The sequence below is a fragment of the Astyanax mexicanus genome, chromosome 18 (genome assembly GCF_023375975.1).
Source record: "Astyanax mexicanus isolate ESR-SI-001 chromosome 18, AstMex3_surface, whole genome shotgun sequence".
Lineage (NCBI taxonomy): Eukaryota > Metazoa > Chordata > Actinopteri > Characiformes > Acestrorhamphidae > Astyanax > Astyanax mexicanus.
The window spans coordinates 41,116,706-41,143,924 of NC_064425.1; the positions used below are offsets into that span (position 1 = coordinate 41,116,706).

The window sequence follows — 27,219 nt, forward strand, 5'->3', positions numbered from 1 at the left end:
TTACATTTTATTCTGGTCTTGGACTCATGGTCTTGGTCTTGACTACAGCACTACTGCTCATCATCAAGCTAATCTCATAAGAAGACCTCGCTGCTCCTGTTCTGCCTTTCACTCTGAGAACTTTCCACTGCTTTCTGTAATAACTACACTAATAACACAGTACTGTTCTTTTACTTCCAGTACTTCACTACTACATTTTACTATAAACTACATGCAAAACTTAAATACAAAAATGTTGAATACTTTAGTACTTCTACGTGAGTGTGGAGCTTAAAGAACACTTCACAAACACTTCAACTTCTACTGAAGTCACTGTTTTGATAGAACACTTTTAGAGTACTTTTACGGTTGGTCTGGATCTCGAGTACTTTCTAGTATATGTCTGGTAACATGCTGGAAAACCACAGTTTTTTTTTTCTTCTCCTGGGCTCACCCATGTCAAAGAAGACATACAGATGAAAAAAGACCTTGAAGCTGTTTCCCAACTCAGCACAGCTACCAAAGTACAGTCGGCAGAGCTTCAGGTGGAGGTGTCCATGGACTCCGTTCAAGGCCATATCCACCCAGGCAGATTTCCTAGAGGTCTCTGGCAGGCTGTATCCAGCAGGGGAAAAAAACTCTAGGTTTTTTTTTGTGTGCTGTGAATGGTTTACTGGTTTACGGGGGGACGTGGAAGCTGGCGTGTGATTGGTGGAGGGTATAAAAGCTGGGAAAGGGCTGCAGCATCTCTAACTACATCTGCATCTGAGGGAAACCCAGCATCTGTCTGCATCTGTCTGCATCTGTCTGCACGTCTGCTGTATCAGGATGATTAGTGTGGCTCTGATCTGGGCAGTGGTGGTGGCACTGTGCTGCTGCCTGTGGCTCTTTCTGGGGATCCGAAGGAGGTAAATATATTTACACTTATATAGAGTATTTGAGTATTTAAAAATTTACAAATTTTTAAGCAGATATAATACCTCTCCTGTATATATGCGCTTACTTTTTATCTATTGTATTTTGCCTGTTATTTAAAATGTCATGTGGTGCGACCCATAATAGCAACAACTATAATGAATGTATTTGTTTAAAAGGCAACTGTGACATTGTAGAGCCAAAATGAGATTATAAATATATTTTGTTTAAAAATGATTGCAAACACTTACACTACTGAGATCATGTTAGAAGAAAAAAGGCCAAGGAATTAAATTAATTTCAAGATAAATCATGGTCACACCACATGACATCATGTTAGGTTACAGCCAATTAGAGTGTATTTTAGTTTATTTAATCTACCATTAATTATTTAATTGTATGATTGTATGTTTTATGTGTACGTAACATTGCAAACAAAACTCTTATTTTTATTATTTTAAAATCACAAAACTGTTAAAAAATCCTTATTTGGTCTATACAGTATATACATACAGACAAGTTGTTTTTATGTACTGAATATATGCATAGCTGTACAATGATGTAAAAAAAAACTGTATATACACATATGTGTGTTAATATTGAATATACAGTATAGTGACATATATACCGTAAATTACAAAATATATATAGTATGTAATAACGAACAGATACAAAAAAGAGATACAAAACTATTTAACGCACTTAACCAACTTGATAATGCATTATGTAATGCTGACAGTATATTTACAGTGCCAGTCAAAAATGTGGACACATATTCTCAAAAATATTTGTTTTTTATTTGTAATAATTAGTTCACTAATGCTACATTACTAGATTAATATTAAAGATTTTAAAGACCATTGGTTGGAGAACAATTCCATTTACTTTATAATTGCATACGTGTTCCTTCATAGTTTAGAATGTTTTCAGTTCCTCCTCATGGAGTCTAATATTACTTATATACATACATAAAGTGTGGCCACTCAAATCTCATGTTTCATGTTTTTTTTTTCACTGATAAACTGGTTCATCTATTAAATAATCTTGATTAACAGATTTCAAGTGTAGATTAAGCATGAAATGAAGCTCCAGTAAAGTAATACAGATAAAGCTTGATTGTTTCATGTGTGAAGCTGATTATATGAATCAGACGATTCCTGATCTTCGTCTAGTCATCACAAATCTTCAGCAAAAGCAAAGTGTAAAGCAATCAAATGACTGGAATGTTTTTTTTTTTAGGTTTAGATCAAGTGATTAAGCTCTGCTGGGACGGGTCATAGAGGACGCTTTACACATGATTCTGAAATTTAGGTGTCTTACATAAGTCACTAAATAGACAGTTGGAACACCTAGTTTTATTTTTTGTTATACCTGCCCATTCATTGTTTCTTATGAAACTAATTGTATTAAAACAAGTTTATCCTGCTGCTTTTGATGGAGTCACTGTCTCTACTGTCTAAAAAAAAAAGAGATAAACATTTAAAAAGGCTAATAAATATTACAGCATTGATATGAGGATTTAATGGTGCTGGATGGAGCTCCATCATTCCAGAGAACACAGTTCCACTTCTCCACAGTTCACAGCGTTGGTTCATGTTTATATAATATTTGAACATATAGTGTAGTGTATTTAGGCACAAATGCTTTGTGGTGCCCCCCACACAATAATTTAATATGTTAAACTCTGGTTCATGCAAAACCAAGTGGGCATTTTTCTTAAGTTTGAGTCATTTAATAACCTGTTAATTTGCGTATTTTATAGGAGTCTAAACTCTAGTCTGTACATCCAAATAGGCTTTTTGTCTAGATTGCCATCCTATTACTCCAATATAACTCCATAATTTTAAAATTAAACATGATTAATACTATGAAAATATTTTTCAAGACGTTAGTGGTTTCATTTGATGACACTTTGATTTCCTTCTTTATTAAAATACTTTAAATTGTGGTCTATATATAACGTTATATAGTTATATACTAAAAAATAAACTGAAAATATAGATATTTTATCTTTAATAAGAGAAAGTAGTGCATTTACAGAATGTTACACTGTTCTACAGATAGATAGTTGTCTTTCTGATATGTATTTGTGGTTGATTAGACCTGGTTAAATTATGTTTCTGTTCCATTTAGAAGTGGGAGCAGCTTCTCCCCCATCTCAGCTGTGCATGTGGCTACCATAATACACGGTTTAGAAGCGCACTTCAACTTTTGCAGAGGAGATTCTCTTTTTCTTTAGCCAATATGTTACATTTATATTTGAAATCTATACATATAAATATGTGTTTTTATTATAATACTATTATTATGATGATTTTTCGCTAGCCTGGTTTTTGGAGCCCCCCAGGCTCTTGGTGCCATATGCGGAGTGTGTGAGCCACGTGTGTGGAGCGTATTTCATGTTAAAGGGAAAAAAAAAAATTCATTTTAACTCTGAGTCTTTCACTTCAAGTTCCATATAATCTGTATCCAGCCAGTGTGTTTATTATTCCAGGGTTAATCAGGCAGTGCAATCAGACCACAGATCAGATCTTCACTGGAACCCTGTCTGATCTCAGCGCTGCGTGATGTAATGTGCCGATACAGCGTGTCTGAGTAGTATCGCTCTGCTCAGGCCTGAGGGAACATTGTTAAGCTAATTGTTCTTTGTTGTGGGTGTTTCAGAGAACCTGGAGAGCCTCCAGTGGAGAACGGCTGGATCCCGTACCTCGGCTGTGCCCTTCAGTTCGGTGCCAACCCTCTGGAGTTCCTCCGCAGCAGGCAGAAGAAGTACGGCCACATATTTACCTGTAAAATCGCCGGACAGTACGTCCACTTCCTGTGCGACCCCTTCTCGTACCACTCCGTCATCCGGCAGGGACGCCACCTGGACTGGAAGAAGTTCCACTTCGCAGCTTCTGTAAAGGTAAGTGATGCCTGCTCTTCACACAGCCAGCATGGTGATGTGGGGCTCATATGGTTAGAGTTGTTACTGGGTTCCAGTTGAGCATCCCAAAAGGACTTCTTCATTACAGTCCACCTTAATTTCACATGGCTCCTTAAATTAAAGCTTCCTTAAATTAACATCAATCCACTTCAATAGTGACTTCGTTGTTTATTCGCCATCAACAATAAAATCAGGAAAAAAAACAGGCATCAGATAAACTATAGCTTAGTATCTAACAAAAGATAACCATTGGGGAAACGACTACACATCAACAGAGAGGCAAACAAGTCCAGAATGCAAATAAATGATGCCAGGAGCACTGGTGTAGGAACCGGGGGGGATGGGTGGGTTTAACAATAGGTGGATTTAAAAAAAAAAACTTTTATTTTGAAAGTGCACCCCCGCCATGAAGAGCACCCCCTCTCGGGAGAGGCTGTAGGTGTATTTCTTACGAGTCAGCCCAGCTTAGAAAAGTAGGGTATTTCCATTTTCCAAGTAAAGTTAAAGCCAAGAAGATGTGGGTGCGTTCTCCTGAGAGATGGTGCTTTTCCTGGCGGGGGTGCTGAATTCACACAACACCGGCTTTACACCGGCTTTACATGCAATAACAATGTACTGCAACAAAAAACGCTTCTGGGTGATGTCTTGTTCTGACTGGGAGAGTTTGGCAAATCAAAAATCTTTATAAAAATCTTTATAAAACGTAAAGTTAGATTTTTTAAATAAAGAATGTAGCGTGGGCTTTCATTCATTTTAGCAAATGTGTCCCCCTCAATGTCAAACCCGCTCTTATGCCTTTGGCCAAGAGCCAATAAGGACGTTTTACAAAAAAACTTGCAATGTAGTTGATTATATTTGTGGATTTTCTATACATTATGTGCAAAATGTTTTATAAAATTGTATATAAAGGATATGGTTGGAAATGATTTTTTTTTCCAATAAAACAAACACCACATGTTATAGGCTCTATCCCAATTCTCATCCTACACCCTAAAACCCTTCTGGACAACATGTTTATAAAATTGTAGATTGGTGGGTAAATAATTGTAAGTATCTAGTTGGTAGTAGAGGCTGGTAGCACCTGCCTGATGGAACAGAGCGTAGCCTGGGAGTGACTATACAGTGACAGTAATGTGATGTTAACAAGCCTGAATTGCAAATAAATGATGCCTAGAGCCTATAAAAAAAAATAGTCAAATCTTTGGCTTCTGTTTTTTCTGAGGTATTACCCAATGCAGTCAATTGCTCAATTGTAATTTGTGCATATAATAGATGACACTCATTAAGACACATTATCATATTTTTAAGAAACATCTAGGAAACAAAAAAAAAAGAAAAATCTAGAAAAGACATCATCATAATTTATTGCAAGAAAGGGTGCCATAGTAGGCACTCAATCCACATTTTTCCCACAAAAATTGCAGTCAGAAGGGCACTTTGTTTCTTTTGTGCCATTTTAAAGGGCGAGTGTACACAGCAGAAGGCAGCTAACAGAAGAGTCTGATTGTAGAAGACTCCATCTTTATCATGTCATGGCGGACAGTCCGTTATATAACAATGTAATATATTTCAGCCTTCAACAAAAAACAGAGAGTGAACCGTGTAAACCCTGTCCAACGTACAATAACTGTATTCAACAAGAATTCCACAGCCTACGTCAATTCAGCGTGAATCTTTGCCAAAGAAGACTTGCTATTGTAACCGACAACACTGAAGCTTTTATTTAAAGTACAACTCAATACATAGCAGAAGAAAGCCTCCCCTCAGGAGGGGGAGTGACTACATACTGACAGTCAGGCAAACAAGCTCAGAATGCAAATAAATGATGCAAGTCAATTACAATTACAAAAACAAATCCAGTGAATCTGGCACACCCTGACCAACACTTATTAACTTTATTCAACAATAATTTAAACAATAAATTATGCAACGTCAATTCTATGTCAATCTTTGTCAATGATGCAACACTGAAACAGGCAGGCAGCTACCCTCGCCCGGGAGGGGGAGTGACTACATACTGACACACACAGCAATACACAAATTAAAATAATGGTGTTAGTGATGAGTTACTCAATTAATATTTGTGGTAATTAAAGTGTTTATAAAGTATTTATTAATTGATATGAACCAATGTGTATATATTTTTATAGTTTAGTAAAGCACAATTGATCTTTTAATTTAATTTAAATATGCACCTAACTGTGTGAATATATCCATGGTTTCTTTATTTTCCATAGTTGTGTTTCCAGTGTGTGATTCAAGACCATAATTCACCAAGAGATTCATTTGGAATTCTACTATAATCATTATATGCCGTTTGTGTGTTTATACCAGGCTTTTGGTCACGACAGCATGGACCCGAGCCACGGCTACACCACAGAGAACCTGCACCAGACCTTCCTGAAGACGCTGCAGGGTGAAGCTCTGCCCTCCCTGATCGAGAACATGATGGAGAACCTGCAGAGCGTCATGCTGCAGTCCAACATGCTGAAGGCCAGGCGCTCCGACTGGGAGGTGGACGGCATCTTCGCCTTCTGCTACAAGGTGATGTTCGAGTCCGGCTACCTCACCCTGTTCGGCAAGGAGCTGGATGGAGATCCGACCATCGCCCGCCAGCAGGCCCAGAAAGCCCTGGTCCTCAACGCTCTGGAGAACTTCAAAGAGTTCGACAAGATCTTCCCAGCTCTGGTCGCCGGCCTGCCCATCCACGTCTTCAAGAGCGGCCACAGCGCCAGGGAGAACCTGGCAAAGACCATGCTGCACGAGAACCTCAACAAACGCACCCAGATCTCTGATCTCATCTCCCTCAGAATGCTGCTCAACGACACTCTGTCCAAATTCAACGAGATCGGCAAGGCCCGGACCCACGTCGCCATCCTGTGGGCATCCCAGGCTAACACCTTACCCGCCACCTTCTGGTGCCTCTTCTACCTCATCAGGTGCACACTATGTGTTTAGTTACCCTCTAAAAATTATGTGCTATTTTTGCTTAAAAATATAGAGCAACATTTTTGCATCCTTGTTTTTTTTTTTTGGTTTGTTTTTTTAACCACTTTCCACAGTTTCTGAATCAGTTCCTCTGATTTTGCTATTTATTGGTTTATGTTTGAGTAAAATGAACATTGTTGTTTTATTCTATAAACTACGGACAACATTTCTCCCAAATTCCAAATAAAAATATTGTAATTTAGAGCATTTATTTGCAGAAAATAAGAAATAGCCATATATTATTTGAAATAACAAAAAAGATGCAAACTTTCAGACTTCAAATAATGCAAACAAGTTAATATTCATAAAGTTTTAAGAGTTCAGAAATCAATATTTGGTGGAATAACTGAAATAACTTTTTAATCACAGTTTTTTTCATGCATCTTGGCATCATGTTCTCCTCCACCAGTCTTACACACTGCTTTTGGATAATTTTATGCCTTAACTCCTGGTGCAGACATTTAAGCAGTTCAGCTTGGTTTGATGGCTTGTGATCATCCACCTTCCTGTTGATTATATTCCAGAGGTTTTCAATTTGGTAAAATTAAAGAAACTCATCATTTTTAAGTGATATATATATATTTTCCAGAGCTGTATAAAACACATGGTCAATGATGGTCAATATAACCCATTTTTTGTGATTTCTGAACTTGTCACTGTTCGCATTGGGCAATTCTAGCCAGAAGCCGCCGGTCACGATCATTTACAATATACAGCCAGTCTGTTAGCTTCTCAGCACAGTAGTCTCTCCCTTGACTACTATCAGCATAGTCCAAACACATTAGAGCAGCCGATAATGCTCAAGGTTAATTGAGGTGCTGAAGATAAGAGAAGTGGATGGCTCTTGGCAAACACCTCTACTGTATCTCTCGCTGAGGTGAAGGTCACATCCTTGAGTAGCAGCTATTTAGTGCCATGACCTTTAATACAAATACCTGCAGCTCCTGCACATCACAAATACGTACCTGAAGCTAAATGATGCAGTGCAAGTTTCCATTGTTAACTGACTCAATTTGTTTTAGAATTTTAATCAATTTTCAGTTTTCATATTTGCTGGATTGACCAAAGAAGGTATTGTTGATTACGACTGGGAAAGTTGTGCGAAGAAAAACTGGTGTATAAATGTGAATCAAACTCGATAGCTCAACATCACTACCACTACAAACCTCGTCCAACATTGCTACTGTAGTGTTAGCATACTGACTACTAGCTTCATCCAACAACACTGCAGTATAGTGTTAGCATACTGACTACTAGCGTCATCCAACAATGCTGCAGTATAGTGTTAGCATGCTGGCTACTAGCGTCATCCAACAACACTGCAGTATAGTGTTAGCATGCTGACTACTAGCATCATCCAACAACACTGCAGTATAGTGTAAGCATGCTGACTACTAGCATCATTCAACAACACTGCAGTATAGTGTTAGCATGCTGGCTACTAGCCTCATCCAACAACACTGCAGTATAGTGTTAGCATGCTGACTACTAGCCTCATCCAACAACACTGCAGTATAGTGTTAGCATGCTGGCTACTAGCCTCATCCAACAACACTGCAGTATAGTGTTAGCATGCTGACTACTAGCATCATTCAACAACACTGCAGTATAGTGTTAGCATGCTGACTACTAGCCTCATCCAACAACACTGCAGTATAGTGTTAGCATGCTGGTGTATTAATGTGAATCAAACTCGATAGCTCAACATCACTACCACTACAAACCTCGTCCAACATTGCTACTGTAGTGTAAGCATACTGACTACTAGCTTCATCCAACAACACTGCAGTATAGTGTTAGCATACTGACTACTAGCGTCATCCAACAACACTGCAGTATAGTGTTAGCATACTGACTACTAGCGTCATCCAACAATGCTGCAGTATAGTGTTAGCATGCTGGCTACTAGCGTCATCCAACAACACTGCAGTATAGTGTTAGCATGCTGACTACTAGCATCATCCAACAACGCTGCAGTATAGTGTTAGCATGCTGACTACTAGCCTCATCCAACAACACTGCAGTATAGTGTTAGCATGCTGACTACTAGCATCATTCAACAACGCTGCAGTATAGTGTAAGCATGCTGGCTACTAGCCTCATCCAACAACACTGCAGTATAGTGTTAGCATGCTGACTACTAGCCTCATCCAACAACACTGCAGTATAGTGTTAGCATGCTGACTACTAGCATCATTCAACAACACTGCAGTATAGTGTTAGCATGCTGGCTACTAGCCTCATCCAACAACACTGCAGTATAGTGTTAGCATGCTGGCTACTAGCCTCATCCAACAAAACTGCAGTATAGTTTTAGCATGCTGGCTACTAGCCTCATCCAACAACACTGCAGTATAGTGTTAGCATGCTGACTACTAGCCTCATCCAACAACACTGCAGTATATTGTAAGCATGCTGGCTACTAGCCTCATCCAACAAAACTGCAGAATAGTTTTAGCATGCTGGCTACTAGCCTCATCCAACAACACTGCAGTATAGTTTTAGCACGTTGATTACTAGCCTCATCCAACAAAACTGCACCTTCTTTACTAATCTATCTGTCCTCTGCCTGCTTTCAGGTGTCCCACAGCATTAAAGGCTGCTAGTGAAGAAGTGATGAAGATTTTTGAGAGTTCCAGCCAGAAGGTGGATCCCAATAACCCTCAGCTGGTTCTGACCAGAGAACAGCTGGACAACATGCCCATTCTCGGTAGGAAAAATCCCTAGCTATCTAGCTATCTAGCAAATAATCTATCTACCAACCTATTTACTTACCTGCCTACCTGACTATCTATATTATAGATATTTATATATATATATATATATTACCCATCTACTTGCCAACCTTTCTAACAGTTTACCCATCTACCTACCTATCTGTTTATTTACCTACATACCTATCAACATATTCAGCCATCCACCGATCTAATGGTTTAACAATTTCCTTACCAACCTTTCTTACAGTTTACCCGTATACCTACCAATTTACCTACCAATTTACCTATGTACCTATTAACATATCTATCTATCCACCTACCTAATGGTTTGCCCATCTACTTACTGACCTTTCTTACAGTTTGCCCATCTACCTACCAATCTACCTACCAGTCTACCTACATACCAACCTAGCTACCTATCAGTTTACCTGTTTACCCATAACATATTTATCTATCCAACTGCCTATTTAATGGTTTACCCCTCTACTTACCAACCTTTCTTACAGTTTACCCATCTACCTCTATTTACCTATGAACCTATTAACATATCCAACTATCCACCTACCTATCTAATGGTTTGCCCATCTATTTACCAACCTTTTTTACTGTTTACCCATCTACCTACAATTCTACCTACCTACCTCCCAACCTACCAGTCTACTTACCTACGTACCTATTAAGATATCTATCTATCCACCTACCTATTTAATGGTTCACCCATCTACTTACCAACCTTTCTTAGCTTTCCCACCTATCTACCTACCTATCTATCTATTTAACTAGGTACCTATCAACATATCTAACTAACTTCACCCATCTGTTTACCAACCTATGTAACAGTTTACCCATCTATCTACAGATCTATCAGTCCATTTAGTTAGAAACGGCATTAATGCAGATCCAGTTAATGAGATTAAATTTCTGTATGTGTGGTGTTGTGATCTACAGACAGTATAATAAAGGAGGCGATGAGGCTGTCCAGCGCGTCTATGAATGTCCGAGTGGCTAAAGAGGACTTCCTGCTCCATCTGGACAACAAAGAGTCCTACCGTATCCGCAAGGACGACGTCATCGCCCTCTACCCTCAGATGCTGCACTTTGATCCTGAAATCTACCCGGATCCTCTGGTAAGTGTGCAGTCTTCACCTGTTTCACTAGTTTCAAATAATCAGATGAATAAAAATATAATTAAATGTCCATAAACACTGTGTTTTAACTGACCATCCCCTGCTCTTCCCCTCCAGACCTACAAGTATGACCGGTACCTGGATGAGAACGGGCAGGAGAAGACAAGCTTCTACAGGGAAGGCCGGAAACTGCGCTATTTCTACATGCCCTTCGGCTCCGGCGTCACCAAGTGCCCCGGACGCTTCTTCGCCGTCCACGAGATCAAGCAGTTCCTGGCTCTGGTTCTGTCCTACTTCGAGTTGGAGCTTCTGGACTCCGCGGTGAAGATTCCTCCCCTGGACCAGTCCCGCGCTGGACTGGGCATCTTACAGCCCACCTACGACGTCGACTTCAGATACCGACTCAAAGCCCAATAGGATGATCCCACTGTCCGTATTTATTGACTGAAGCACGAATGCTGTTGTAGATGTTGTTGTTGTTTTGTTACGTTCTGTCTAGACAAACCAAAGATTGCTGCCACTGGAAATTCCTCGTTAGGACTGGTCTGATTGAACACAGCGCTAATGGAAAGCGTACACTCCCAGTAGGACCTCCCAACACCAAACTGTGACATTTTTACACTGTAAACGATGTAAACTAAGTAACTTAAATATGAAGCAGCATCTGATTACAGAGCGCTTTTTGAGTTAGCTTAATTTAGCTCTGTTAATAATGCTATTGTATTTCTAGGAAGTTGCTAAAGGGTTTTTAAGTAGTTGCAATTGTAACAGTTAGGTTGCTATGGGCATGATAGGGTTGCTATGAAATAGCTGTTAGTTTCTAAGCCGATGCTAAGTGGTTTCTGAATTATTGCTTTTGGTAAAGGTGTTTAATAGGCTGTTGAGAAGGTGCTACTGTGGTAAAAGTGCTGTTGTTCGCTAAGCTGTTGCTATGGTGTAGCTCTTGGCTGATAAGGTGTTGCTAGGTGGTTGAGAAGGATCTCCTATGGTATAAATGCTGGTTGCTATGAAAGGTGTGAAAGGGAAGATGCTACAGTATTCCTAAAGTGGTTCCTAAAGTGTTGCTACGGTGTAGCTGTTGGTTAAAAAAAGTGCTTCTAAGCCGTTGCTGTGGCTTGTTTTGTGCTTGCGAAAGTGTTGCTATGGTGTAGTTGTTGGGTTTCCATGGTGTTGCTACATGTGAAAGGTATTGCTAAAGTGTTTATGCTAATCCTTTTATCAAAATGAGTCTAAATTGCCTACTGCAAACCGTCTAAGATGAGAGTTAGAAGAACACTTGACTTACAGAAGTTGAGTTAACTCAAAAAATGCTCTGTAATCAGATACTTAAATGTAACTTCACATTGTTTAGAGTTTAGACCAAGTCAGTGTTAACCCCTTATTATATAATATACAGTGCTTTCTCGTGGCAGTAATGTGTATAAATGTAAGTAGATTTAATATTGTATATTTATAATTATGTTTTTTGCTGATTTGAAGTGTTATTTTTTGAAGGCTTCTAAAATGATTAGTGATAATGTTCACATTTAACATATTCAAAAGCTGCTTTAAGTTTGAGGTGCACTAAAAACAGTTCTTTGGCTGAAACCAGACTAAATGAAATATTCAGTTGAAAGCTGAATATATAATATCGCCACTTTTTTCACCACTGAAGACAATTTCCAAAAAAAAAGCAAATACAAAACTACAAGAAAAAAATATATATATATTTATTGAACACTTATTGAACCCACTCAATGCTCCCAACATTAGAAGTGTAAACATAAGCACACACCTCCTACGATACATGTCAAATCAGACTCCGCCTCTTTTCCAACTGCCGCCAATCAATGCAGCATCACTATCACAGCACATTTGGAGGAAAGTGCCAGATCCCCAGCTCTGATGCATCAGCTAAGAGACGACTGCATTAGCTGTAGGGAGTGAGCACCACCTACTCACCCAGAGAGAGCGTGGACCATTGTTCTCTCTCGGACTCCGGCTGCTGATGCCAAACAGCATGATCTGATTTGAACAGACAATCATAGTGGCAGCAGAAACTTTTTGTTTATGGCTTTTATGGACCAAACCGAAATATGTTTTTTGGAAACATATTTTTTTGGTTGCCATACATGTGGTGCATCCCTGCTTTAGTTAAAACTTTACGGCTCTGCTTCTTTAGTTATCAGTAATATTTACTGCCTGTGAGCCATGAGTTCCTTTATTAAAGCAAAACCCTGGCTGAGGACACTAACAGTTTCGATACTTTTTTGTAGTGTAATTATTGTTATTTATGTTTATGATTAATGGAACAATACTGGCGCTGTATATATAACCTGGAAATGATCATAAATGTTAGGGCTGCTGTGTGTTTTGTGAACAACATGATTGCTGTAGAATTGCTTGTTAATGAGTTGGACGCTTGCCACAGTTCTCACATTTGCTGTTTAAAGAATGCAATTAAAACTTTTTATAGTAGAGCAGAATGAGTGCATAGTTTATTTTTCTTAAATAACTAATTTATTGCATATTCATTCAAAAACAAGCTGTACAAAAAACACCACTTTATGAGAAACACCTACCAGCACTGTGCTTCAATGCACTGGCCACTTTATTAGAAACACCTACTACAGTACCTTGTGCTTCCACTCACTGGCCACTTTATTAGAAACACTTACTACAGTACCTAGTGCTTCCACTAACTGGCCACTTTATTGGAAACACCCACTACAGTACCTTGTGCTTCCACTAACTGGCCACTTTATTAGAAACACCTACTACAGTACCTTGTGCTTTCCCTCACTGGCCACTTTATTAGAAACACCTACTACAGTACCTCATGCTTCCACTCACTGGCCACTGGCCTTTTTTTAGAAATGCCCTCTGTAAGCAAACCCAGTCTGTTCAGATCTGCCCTATTAAACAGGTTTAATGTATAAAATATGGTTTTATGGGTAAAGGAGCTTACACAACATTCCCATATATGTGTGGACACCCTCCTTAATGTTATTCCTCTATATTTGAAAAAAAAAAAAAAAAAGAAAAAAAAAGAAATCAGATTAAATGTTGTAAATTGTATTGTTACACATTGTGTATGAAAATTATAAAACTATCCAGCAACACAAAAGACACATTATCCTGGTATTGAAACAAATGTGTTGAGTACAGAGCAGATTCCAGGTTCAGTGTTTGGTCTCTGAACTCTGTAACCTCAGGGCCTAGAGTTTATCTGCTGCAGCTGAATCGGATGTTCGCTGTTGGCCGAGATGACACGTGCTTATCTTTATGCCAGGTTGTTTTTTGACTCATCAAACAGGACGAGTCACTGGAGTTCAAGGAGAAGCGTCCACTACAATCTGTCCTCCCGCACTCAGATACATTACACAAAGGAGGGAAGTGGGGGAATATGTCACATCTGGCAGTTCTGATAGGGGTAATATTTATTCAGCTACACATACAGAAGTAATGTGTAACACCTGTGTAACACTGCAACATTCCAGACAGCTCAGCATGTCAAAGTTGTAGAGGTTCCTAATGGAGTCCTGTGATAATCCATCCTATGCAGCTTGCATATTCTTACATAAAGTTGATAGCGCATTCAACAGCATCTGACGTGCATTTTCAATCAGAGATCGGTCTGGTGATGCGTCTGGCCATGTCATGGTCATATTATCAGGGTCTTTAATGTAACTATGGCATCACATCAATGTCAAAAGTAAGGGGCGCAAAAACACCAACACGCTTCTCGCAAGCGCAAATGTGCAAAAAAATTGGCTACGCGAATTACCTGCGGCTTCTGTTTTTTCTCAAGTGATTTTTTTTGTGCGAGAGCGTAGAAACAGGCAGTTTATACAGTTTGGGGGCGGAGTCCGGAAAGCCTGCCTCAGCGAATGCAATTGGCTGATATATCCATGGTTTGTGATGGGCCGCCTTCTAACAAGAGCTGGAGGAGGGCGGAGAAAGAAGGACGGCAGGAGAGTTAGCTAACTGGCTATGCTAAAACCTGGGTAGACAGCGCTAGAGAGGGTTGTTTGTATGTTAGCATAGCCAGCTAGCTAACTCTCTCTTGCTGTCCTTTTTTTTCCACCCTCTTCTGGCTCTTGGAGGTAGGCAATAGCAGGCAATAGCATTCGCTGAGGGAGGCGACCCTGACCCCGCCCCCCCAAACTGTCAAAACCACTCATTTCAAAACAAATTTGCATTGCGCACAAGGAGAACTGTGAATTTGAGAGGAAAAAAAAAACCCGACAGGAGAAAAAATGAGCAATATTCTGTTCAGCGCGCAAACAATTCCCTTTTTTTGCTCGTAAACTTCAAATTTGCGCTCGCAAGAAGTTATTTTTGCGCCCCCGACTTTTGACATTGATGTGATGCCATAAACGTCTTTCTTGTCCATCCTTTCAACGCATTCGGCCGAACACTACAGTATCTTTAACTATGAAAAATATCAAAAAAGTAACACACAGTAACTTGGATAAGTAACTTTAATCCTGAATCCTTTAATTACTGAATTAAAAATTTAAAAAAAATGTTAGATTAATTGCTACTGAACAACTTGGTCAGATTAGACCATGATTAGACCAGATTAGACTGTTTAGACTGTATTTATAAGGTACATAGTCTTACGTATATCTACCTTTTATTTATTTTTTTATTGCCAAAATAAGTGGGGCTACAGTGTACAGTGCATCATCTTCAAAATCATACATTTTGTTCCGAATGATATCGGTGAGATATTATAAGTCGGGTTCAAGCAAGTTTATATAGAGGTAAATCAATCAGGTCAGGTTAAGTCATGTGACCTTTGGGGGCGGGCCTGTTTGCCCCTGTGTCTGATGAAAATGGCACAGTGTCTAAATCTTTATCTAATTCAGACTGAGTGTAATCAGACTTCCAAGAATGCTACTGTGTTTACCTTTACACAAATACACACACACAAACACACACACACACACACTGCAATCATATTGATTAGATCGATTCACCACTCTCAACACTCCTGTTCATCACTGTACACCACTGACAAGCTGTTTATTTCACTCTAAATAAAATGTTTATAGATCATTATTGAAACACTGTGCATTTTGGATGTAAGTTTTTTCATTCTTATCATTAGTTATATTTATAATAATATTTCTATTTCCTGTCCTGCATACATCCTCCCTGACATACAACAGGGTGGATAATTTTGTAAAAATAGTAATTCGATGTAATCGTGGTTGATCTAGAATTTAATTGTTCATTATACTTGTTTTTATGCTGTTCTAAAGATACATTTTGATTTTCAATTTTTTTTTTTTTATATAATTTTATTTCAAATTTTACCCATTTTCTCCCCAATTTACACGGTCAATTACCCAACCCACTCACTAGGACTCCCCCCCATCACTAGTGATGCCCCAACACACCAGGAGGGTTAAGACTAACACATGCTTCCTCCAATACATGTGAAGTCAGCCACTGCTTCTTTTCCAGCTGTTGCTGATGCAGCATTGCCGAGCAGCCAGCACCTGATAGATCAGCTCACAGACGCCCTGTGCTGCAGACATCACCCTAGGAGTGATGTGGGGAGAGAGCGCCATCTACCCACCTGGAGGGAGCAGGGCCAATTGTACTCCCTCTGAGCGCCGGCAGCTTGATGGCAAAGCTGCATGAGCGGGGGTTCCAACCTGCGACCTCCCAATCATAGTGGCAGCGCTTTAGACCGCTGGACCACTTGGCGCCCCCTTCAAAAATTATTTTAATTACCTTAAAATTTACCTAACAGGGTGGACACCTTAACCTGTATCTCTTTGTGTCTTTTCTCCCTTGAAAATAAAACATAGTGAAGGTGGTGATGTCAATGATGATGTCAAAGGTTAATTTCTTAAAGGGGCGGGGTTATCTTAGGATAACAGGGTGGCCAGGGAATTCTTGTACACATTTAAATAGGGTGATTTTTTTTAAATAGGTTGAAATTTTATAAAAATAGCTAAATATACAAATTATTAAAAATAACCAAACAAAAAACGTCATTAATATTTTTTTATCCCTTATAGTTTCCAGATTAATTGCATGCACTACTGTGTTAACACCAACAGGAGAGGATTACCATATTTTTCAGAATATAGGGTGCACTGGATTAAAAAGCGCATTAAGTGACACTAGTAAAGAATGCCTACATCAAAGTGAGCAAGGGTGTGACCATGTTCCCCTTTTTCTGGATGTTAATTTACACAGATTTCTCTCCTAAAAACTGTTTATTCCTGAGTAAATCACCGTTTATTTACAGTAAGCTTAGATTTCCAATATTTTATCTAAAGGTGTGTTTTTTAGTGAAGTTTCTCCAGCACTAAGGCTGGGTGCAGCAGCATTAGCATTAGCATTAGCTGCTAACCGCAGCGCTAACAGGGGTGTAAATGCCGCCCGATAGCGCTAGACTGAGGAATCCTGAGTGTTCCGATAAACCAGGGCACGTCCTACATAGCTTGTTTTAACACGGTGAACATGCAGACTACAGTCTGATATACTCATCTCTGAATGGAGAAAGAGCTAGCGCTGTGGTTAGCGGCCACACAAATACAATAAATGTAGTATTTAATGATTTAATTTCATTATTATTGTTATGATGAAGTGGACACAGTGGACAGCAGCTGGTTCTCAGAAGCGGCTGATGAAAACAGGTTGTTATGCTGTGTGGGGTTCCGGTGACCGGGCCGGGTGCTGTTCTGATGATGGAGAGCTCCTGTTATTTTTATGAGTGACTGTGAGAGTCAGAGCTGAGGGGTTACTGGAGGTCGTGGATCTGAGGGGTTATTCCTGGACACTCAGTAAAGAGAGCTAAGCTAAGCCTGACCTAAAGTAACCCAAATCAGTGACCAAACTCACCCTTTAACACACACATGTTGGTTTTGCTGTTTTGTGAGGACTGTCTGTTCACACAATAATAACTGTAAGTGATTTACACTACACCTGCTCCGAACTCTAACTTTACCACTGTAACAAAAAGTAAATAATATCGCTCTTTTAGATTTTTTTTATTAAAATGCCAATTTTTGTAATAACATTATAATAAATCAGGTCCTCAAAAAGATAGTAAAACATACACACACTCACCCAGTGCTGTGGTATGGACCGCAGTGACCTCACTGTGAGTTTGATAATGCCTGATAGTAACCCCGTCTAACTGTAAACACAGAACTGAACAGGTAATGTTGTTTTAAAGCAATATTTTGGCAGAAAATCTCTTATTTCCTTTTTTTTTCTTCCCTTCAAACCAAATCAATCAGTGCAACGTTATCAGTTTAATTGTCTCACTGTTTGAGGCTAAATTTAACAATTCACATTTCATTAAATTTATATTTTTTTATATTAAATATAGTGAATCATAAATAGTATTTAATAGGGGTGTGCCATAATATTGCCAACAATTTTTAATATCGTGAACAATATTATTATCCCCTGAAATATTGTGCCATATCACCCACCCCTAATTATCACATCAGGGTACTACTTTTTTTGCTGTTTTTAGCAAAAGAAAAATCCACACTGTTCTCAATTCACTTTATATAATATATCTACTAGAGACAGATTATATCTGTCAATCATTTTGTTGCAGTCGTGTATTCTTGAAATTTATTTTTTAAATCAGTGTTTTTTTTTTTTAAATCACCAAGAGTATCGATATCACGAAAATACAATGAATTATTGTGATATTATTTCACAACCATATCGCCCACCCCTAGTATTTAATCAGTCACAATCAGGATTTGTCAGGGCTGCATTTTTGCATCTTTTAACATGAAATATATAAATAAATAAAAAATAAGTAAAAATTTAACATTTTTAAGACCAAAAAAATGGAAGAAAACCTATTTATTCTTTACTAAATTAAATTATACTATGAAATCTACAGTCAGTGTACGTTTTAGAATGTTTTCTAATCTGCTTTGTTTGGTCCATATAGTTCAGTTTGTAGTTTTGGTCTGGAGCAAAGTAGCAGGTGTTTGTGACAAACCACACACCCGGTCGAAAGCACCAACATTTGTTTTGAACAAAAGAGATGGTCTCTGTTTAGATGTACTGGATCATGGCTGGTTCGTCTGCATTATAAAAACACTTTTCTAGATGTTTTAGTTTTTCAGACCAAAGTTGGGGCAGACTCTGCTCAGACTTAACCCTTGTGTGGTGTTCATATTTTTGTTACTCGTTTACTTTGTTATTTGTATTTAATTCAGCAAAATTAAGCAATTTTACATTAAAATGATTTACACATGCTTGCTTCACCTAAATTGCAAGCAATATAAACAGCTTACATGGTTAATATTTGCCCTTTACCTTTCTTATGTTAGATTTCTTTCAAAAAGTGCTACTCTTTTTTTTATTAGTTTTGTAATAAAATGTAAAAGAAAATGAATTAAATTCAAGATATGAGTAGAAAATTTGTTTAGTTTCAAATTTACAAATGAAGCAATGTTTATTAGCCCTTGGCCAAACATACTGTATGTAATATAAATGTGTGTGTGTGTGTGTGTGTGGGGGGGGGGGGTGTACAGTGTGTGTTTATCGAAAATGTGTTTTGATATATGTTTCTCACAGAAAATGAGCCAATGCCAATGAGTTTGAGTTAGAAAAAATATTTTTTTTGTATCATTTGATGAAAAATGAAAACGGGTCTCACAGACCCGAACACCACACATGGGTTAAAACAAACCAAAGGACGAAACCTGCTGACATTGGTGTCCAGGTGCGTCATACAGCAGTATCGATATATCAGATTACACTGGTGATTCTGTATCTACTGTAACTGTAGATTAACCATTATTCATAAACAGAAATAAAAGGATTCCGAGTGTAATCTGCCTGCTTAAGGATCTCAAATTTTGGCAGAGAGGTAGAATTTGCCTCAACACCTGGAAAAGCAACTCATCTAACTGGCAGCATTCTGCAACCCAATCAGCGTGAAGTATAGAGAGACTCCGCCCACGCAGGTGATGATTACAGGATGTAGTAAAGTGATGGCCGGACATTTTCCTTCAGGATTTGATGGCAGAGAGCAGAATGAATGTTCTCACAGGAAGTTGATCAGGTTTTAAAGCAGCAAAGTATGGAGTCAAAAAAGGGTCATAAAGATTTTGAGTTTGTAAAACAGAAGTCACAAATGTACTGAAACTTGTAACTGCGTTTAAACAACTGCATGCACGAAAATCCAAATCCACAAATTAACTGGAATGTGCAAACTTGAAACAGAAAGTAATATTAATAATAATTCAAATGTACGAATGTGAAAAAAATATTTTAATTATATATAAATATATATTTTTTAATTTGTAAATCCAATCTCTTGAATGTGTGAATCAGTACTGCTCAAATGGCTTAAGCTGGGTCAGACCAAAAATCACATGGAATTTGTGAGGTTGTAAATTACTTTTAGTGCAGATGTAATGGGACACACACCTTCCAAAAAGATTTTCTCTCGTCAGCCCAAAATTGAGACAAGCCCTAATTTTCTTTTTGCTCAGCAGTGTAGTCTCTTTCTTATGGTGGAGTCATGCACATTGAACTTAACTAAGGCAAGTGAGACCTGCAGTTCTTTGGATATTGTTGTGTGGTCTTTTTTTACCACCTCTTGGATGAGTCATTGCTGCACTCTTGTGGTAATTTTGGTCAGCCAGCCACTCCTGGGAAGGTTCACCACTGTTCCACGTTTTTCGACATGTATGCATAATGGCTCTTACTGTGGTTCACTGGAGTTCCAAACTTGAGAAATGGTCTTATAACTGATCTCAACTTGTTTCTGAATTCCTTTGAATGTTGGCATGATGTCTAGCTTTCGAGTATCTTTTGGTCTAATCCACTTTGTCAGGCAGGTCCTGTTTAATAGATTTATTGATTTAGAGTCAAGCCAGTATAATATTTACATGAATGTGTTCAGGATTATGATGAAAGCAGCAGGTCGAGGTGAGTCGCTGGTGGGAGGAGTTGGAGGATTAATACAGTCATAAAGTTTTAGTGATAACATCAGAATGTTCTGGGTAACTGGCAGACAAAGACAAGACTGGGCAGTGCTTATGTTTATAATACTGATGCATCACTCTCAGAGCTCTGTGGAGACATACACCCATTATACAAACTTATCATGAAGTGTTACTACATGTGAGCAAAAGTATTCATACCTCTTGTAATTTTCGACATTTTGTCACCTTCCAACTACAAACTTAAATGTATTTTATAGAGCTTTTAAGTGAAAGACAAACCAAAGTATTGAATAAGTGTAAAGTGGAACGAAAGTAATACATGTTTTTTTTGTTTATTAAATAGAAATCTAACAAATATTCAGCACCGCTATATCAATACTTAGTAGAGTCATCATTCGCTGTAAGTCTTTTGGGGTTTGTCTCTACCAGCTTTGCGCATCCGGAGACTGAGATTTTGGCCACATTCTTCTTTGTAAAACAGCTCATGTGGGGAAAAAAAGCCTCTGAGTGCCCACTAGGGTGCCCATTCATTTAGTAAAGTATGATGATGTGCCTCTTGATCAAGACATTTTGATAATATGTCTTAATGAGTTCCCATCTATCAGTGCCCTTCTGTCCATCCAGTAGATATGGGTGCTATTATGCCACGCCTACTAGACAGTGTCCCAAAAGTGCCTTTTACAGTAAGATTAATGTTCCTCTACAGGTGAGAATACATGCAAAATTGCCTCTTTAGGTGCCACTCCAATGGAAAAGTGCTCTCCAGTGCATTAAATGCAACATAATGCCCTATACACAGGGGCGGATTAATGCACATGCAACCCTAGGCTGCATCCTTGGGACCCATCATGCAATAATTAGGGCCCACTGATTGGCCACACTTTATTAAATAAACATTTTTAATGATATTTTAATAATAAACACTTTGTGAGTTTAAGATTTGTTGGGCAAAGTGATTTTAGCCAATCAGAGTGGTTCATTTTCACACAACCAACACTCTAAGAAAAGTAAGTACAGATTTGTACCTAAAAGAGTACGAAGCTTGTCGCTGGGGCTGTACCTTATATTGAGGTACAAAAAAGTACCTTTCAGTGAGAGTCCTTTTTTGTACCCATATTTTTGTGCCAGTAAAGATTATAAAGATTATAAACATTATCATCAACTGAATATGTGTCAAAAACTTGATGATCTAAAATTGTCTGGCTTTCAAATAAAAAATGTGCTATTTAAATATATATTGTTCATTAGTACAGTGATACAGAATACTGAATGTACCTTTTGGCTGTTTAAATGGTACAAATCTGTACTTATTGCTGTTAGGAATGACTTTGTACTTCAGAGGGAACAAATCTGACCCTGTAAAGACCAATATGGTACCATTGAGGGTACAATTATGAAGAGTGTACCTCTGAGTACAAAAAAGTACTTATATTGTACCTCTGTTTTTTAGAGTGAACCCACCCAACTTCTGGCGCACCAGAGCACACACACACACACACACACACAGCTGATGGCATGTTTCCAGGTTGTTTTTCCCTATATTAAAGCGCTCAGTTAAACACATTAAAATATTTTAATTTAAAAATAATCAAAACTACGAGATATGCCTAAATATATGAGATATGCCTAAAATAAATCATGGTTTTATTTATGATTAATTACAGAATATTGTTGTGGTTAATAAAATTATGAACAAATATTTTTTGTTAATGATTGATGAGATTAATACAAATAAATATTATTGTTTTGTTTTGTGTGTGAAGGATATGTAGCCTAGAGGCCCTGATCACCTTAATCCACCCCTGTCTATACAGTATCAGTCAAACGTTTGGACTCAGCTTCTAATTCAATGTGTTTCTTTATTTAATGTATTTTCTATATTGTAGATTATTATTATTATCCTCGACATTAATCCCCTAATCTAAACCTGATGAACTGAGATGGTGATTTGAGGTGATTTAATTGAGATGAGCTGGAGCTTCACAGCATGAAGGAAAAGCATCAACTATTGTTCAGCACCTCCAGGAACTCCTTCCTTCAAGATGCTGAGAAAACTATTCCAGGTAAAGTAAAAAAAAACATATTCTGGTTTGTTTAACACAATTTACAATGTATAAAATCATAATATAAAAGAAACACATTGAACCGGATAAGATGTATCCAAACTTTTGACTGGTACTGTGTATGTGCTTCACAATGGGATAAACTGTATCTGATAATGATATGGTTGCATAATATAGCATTACCTTCTGTATTATTTATAAACACCTGCACACTGCTGTAGTGACTATAGTGCTATAATGTAATTATTATGCAACTCTTTTCGTGGCCACCAGATGGCAGTACTGTGTTACAGCAGAATATGTGAATCATCATAAGAGCACATTCACACATACACATTTACTTTTAAAATGTGAAGAATGTAAAGAAAACATTTATAAAATTAAAATGTACTGTCTTGAATATATTTGTAGTATATTCAAAAATGTGTTTTTCCGTATACTAATACTACTATTACTACTAATCATAATAATAATAATAAAAATAATAATAATAATAATTATTATTAATCCCTTATTAGTTCCACAATGGGGAAATTTACAACCTTTTAACCCATTAACCTCTGCTTTTAACCCATTCATGCTTTTTTAACGTTGTGAATCACCTGTTCTACCACATCACAAACTTGAGATACATCACCAAATGAGAAACCTGGAACATCACAGTAAATTGTGGTCATGAAGGGATGCACATGGTCAGTAATGATCAATAACCAATCGGGTCCAGTGATTCAGGATCAGGGATGAGTCAGACACATTTGCTTTAATCACAGTGTTCAGAGCGCCACCTGGTGTTCACAAAGCTCAATTACCAGGCATACCTGTTCATCTGGCAACTCTGAGGAGAGATCTCAGAAGGGACTGGTCAGGTAAATCAGTCAGACTGAATCATAAGCTATTAAACACTATAAAATATTTTACATCAATATTAATCAGCTGCTTTTCTCATCTTATCTATGGATCAAAGTAACCAATCAGGACATCCTTAATATACAGGATCTATCCTGCAGATTGACAGCTGGCTAAAGAAGGACCTGATCTATAGGTGATCTATAAGTGACAAAAGTTTAATTCTCACGATAAAACGATAAAAGCATGATAAAGCCTGACCCCAGACCTGCCCCGCCCACTCAGCCAATAAACCAGCCTGAAGTGAGAGATAATGGGCTTCTGATTTATACTGTCTAAATACAGCAGAGCTCAGAGTCAGCCTGACCCACAGCGAGAGAAAGAGAGAGAAAGAGAGAGAGAGAGAGAGAGAGAGAGAGGGAGACAGATACAGAGAGAGAGAGAGACAGATACACACAGATACAGAGACAGATACAGAGAGACAGAGATACACAGACATAAAGAGAGACAGAGATACACAGACATAAAGAGAGAGATAAAGAGAGATACAGAGAGACAGACAAAGAGAGAGATACACACAGATACAGAGAGAGATCCTGAGAGAGGGAGACAGAGAGAGATACAGAGAGAGAGCGACAGATACAGAGAGAGAGATACATAGAAAGAGAGAGAGAGAGAGATACAGAGAGACATTCAGAGAGAGAGAGACGGATACAGAGAAAGATACATAGAGAGAGAGAGATACAGTGAGACACAGAGAGAGAGAGACAGATACACAGAGAGAGAAAAACAGAGCGACAGAGAGTGAGAAATACAGAGAGAATGAGTAAAAAATAGATACAGACCAACAGAGAGAGTGAGAGATACAAAGAGAGAACGAGTGAATGAGAGATACAATGAGACAGAGTAAACAAATACACAGCAACAGAGAGAGCGAGAGATACAGACAGACAATAAGTGAATGAGAGAGATACTGAGAGAAAGAGAGAGATACTGAGAGAAAGAGAGAGATACTGAGAGAAAGAGAGAGATACTGAGAGGCAGAGAGAGAGAAAAATAGAGATAGAGATTCATTAAGAGAAAGAAAGGCAGATAGAATGAGAGGGAGAGAGAGACATACAGTGAGAGCTATTCTTTTCCTTTCTGTTATAGTACATATAGTACATATTTCTGTATTAACCTGTATTAAAATTCACATTAAGGAAAAAAAAATTCAGATTCAAATCTGTAGAGCAGTTGTATATATAAAGTCTGTATCACTGTAGGAATAAAAACAGAACACACGATAATTGATTACTGCACAAAAAAATGCAGGGTTGCCTTTATTCTTCAAACACAATAAAAACTAAATAAGAATTATTCACATTATCGCCTGGATCAATTCTGCCAAAAAAAATAAAACAGGAAACAAAAACAAATGAACAGAAAAAACATCCCAGAATCGCTAACAGAATTACTTAAAAACACCTACAGTTACTTTATTATCTCATAAATAGGCGCAAACAAGTACCATAAAAAGATCTGATATAGACACAGTGTAGAGGAGCAGGAGCTGATCAGCCATATGCCGGGGTTATACAGCCCAATCCAATCTGCCACTGCGTCCAATTAACACCGCACAAGCTTCCGACACTTCCACACACACGGCCGGGATGACTGACTGCGTTCATCAGCAGCGTGGCAGACGTGATACAAAAGAAGTAGAAGTAGTATTTTTGCGTCGTACAAAATAATCGTATTTACTGTATTTCATTTATCTTAAATTCGCTTCGTTTTTTCCGGAACTCGTTTCATGCTACGAGGTTTTTTTTTTAATTAAAATCAGGAAAAAAAGTCAGCATTTACTGTTCAAATCTATTCTGGCTGGGAAATTCCATCAAGAATCCAAGAAAATATGTTAGTTCTCCATTTTTATGTATGTATTTGTATGTATTTATGTAGTTTTATCTCTAAAAGTGAACCGGAACGGTCCAGTTGGAATTACGTTGGAAAATAAAAATAAAAAACACAAAAGATTCAGTTTTTATACTCTAGGAGTAAATAATAATCACACAGATTCTATTTACAGCTGGAAATCTCGGGGCTACCGAAGCCGATAACATGGTTTAATGGCGATGCCTCTGAACGACCACTTTTATACTTATACAACAGTTCAGTTTCAGTTTCTAAGGCAGTTCACTAGCAAAGAGCAGAACAGAGAGAGAGAGAGAGAGAGAGAGAGAGAGAGAGAGAGAGAGAGATTGGTGCTTGAAATTTTGTGAACCCTTTAGAATTTTCTATATTTTTAAATTAATTTGACAAAAAACTTAATCAGATTTCACATATATCCTAAAAGTAGATGAGGAGAACCAAATCAAGCAAATGAGACTTCATTGTTCATTAATATAGTGAGGAAAATGATTCAGTATCACATTTTTTTTGAGTGGTTAAAGTATATGAATTAGTATATGAATCACTGGGACAATAATCAGGTGTGAGTGGGTGGAGCCTTTTTTATTAAAAGACAGCAGAGATCTATCAAGTCTATCAAAAAGAAAATTCATGTAACTTCTAAGCAACTTAAGGCCTTTCTCACATTGGCTAATTATGTGTTATGTTTGGAGAAAGAAAAACCCTGCATTCCAGAATTTAAACCTTATCATATCTGTGAAACATGGTGGAGGTAGTATTAGAGTTTCTGCCTGTTTTACTGCATCTGGGCCAGGAGGGCTGGCTGAATCTCAAGAGAATGTTGGTCATGCAACAAGACAATGACCCTAAGAACACATATCGTTCTACCACATAATGGATCTTGATCCAATAGAAATGTGGGCGGAGTTAAAAAAAAAAAAAAACGTCCACATACATTTATCACTCCCAGATACGCAGTAGTGATCTTTTATAACTGAATGAGCAAATCTAATATTTTTCTTGCATTTGTTTGATTTGACTCCCCTTATCCAACTATAGGACTTGTGTGAAAATTATGTAGAAATAAAAATAAATTCTAAAGGGCTCACAAAACCTAAAAATCACCACTGTTATTTGAGGAAAGAGAAAAAGAGAGAGAAAGATAGAGATAGAGAGTGTGTGGGTGGGGCGACATAAGAGAGTCGTCCACACTGTCTCTATATGTGTATATATTTTTTAAAAATTGATCTTCCTAATTTTTGCGTATTTGGTTTTTTGGGTAGGTGAGTTGCTCGACGGTAAGTGCTCACAGGCGGTTTAACTTCTCGCAGGTTAACCTCGCTTCGGTTCGCTTCACTCGTCTCACACACTTTAGGAGATGCCTTATTGTGTCTTGTTCTATAATTAGGACCACCACTATAAGAGGAAACAGGGACTGTGGTCGTGGGGGGTATTAAACCTGTATGATTGTATTTAAAGCAATTTAATTTTTTATTTTTTTTATTTAATCCTAATTTTGGTGACATTTTCATGCTTAACACCCGTCCTTAACGTTCACAATGTCTGAGAAACGTTTTGGGACCTCTCTGAGTGTAAAAACAGGGTCTGGCTGAAGAGCGACACGCAAACACACACACGCGTGCAGCTCTGAGGTGTGTGTTACGTGTGTGTTTGGCCTGAACGGGTAGGCAGGAGGTGGACAGTTGGAGTGGAACTGCCTTGGTCCTGTGAAGCTGCAGGAAGTGAAGATGGTCTCAATCAGGTCAGGTACAAGCCTTTATCCCTCTGGAGGGCGCTGTGGATAACAAACACAAAACAGTGGTCAGTGAGTGG

The 27,219-nt window shown here is 38.1% G+C and overlaps 2 protein-coding genes across 3 annotated transcripts in view; one reads left to right on the forward strand and one right to left on the reverse strand.

Moving 5' to 3' along the window:
* Positions 1-439: 439 nt before the first annotated feature.
* Positions 440-13,111, forward strand: LOC103040934 (cytochrome P450 7A1). The gene is made up of 6 exons (XM_022667712.2): positions 440-887; positions 3,559-3,799; positions 6,155-6,759; positions 9,388-9,518; positions 10,474-10,652; positions 10,770-13,111. The coding sequence occupies exons 1-6, from the start codon at positions 808-810 to the stop codon at positions 11,067-11,069; spliced, it is 1,536 nt and encodes a 511-aa protein (XP_022523433.1). The 5' UTR covers positions 440-807; the 3' UTR covers positions 11,070-13,111.
* Positions 13,112-24,785: 11,674 nt separating this feature from the next.
* Positions 24,786-27,219, reverse strand: part of tox (thymocyte selection-associated high mobility group box) — a 92,697-nt gene continuing 90,263 nt past the window's right edge. For both annotated transcript variants that reach the window (XM_022667714.2, XM_022667713.2), the window contains one exon: positions 24,786-27,181. In XM_022667714.2, the coding sequence (XP_022523435.2) occupies positions 27,145-27,181 (37 nt within the window). In that variant the 3' untranslated portion in view covers positions 24,786-27,144. The remainder of the gene's footprint in view (positions 27,182-27,219) is intronic.

Coding starts and splice junctions, on each gene's coding strand:
- LOC103040934 (XM_022667712.2), top strand. CDS start 808: ATGATTAGTGTGGCTCTGATCTGGGCAGTGGTGGTGGCACTGTGCTGC. Junction 888..3,558: donor TTTCTGGGGATCCGAAGGAG/GTAAATATATTT, acceptor TGGGTGTTTCAG/AGAACCTGGAGAGCCTCCAG. Junction 3,800..6,154: donor ACTTCGCAGCTTCTGTAAAG/GTAAGTGATGCC, acceptor TGTTTATACCAG/GCTTTTGGTCACGACAGCAT.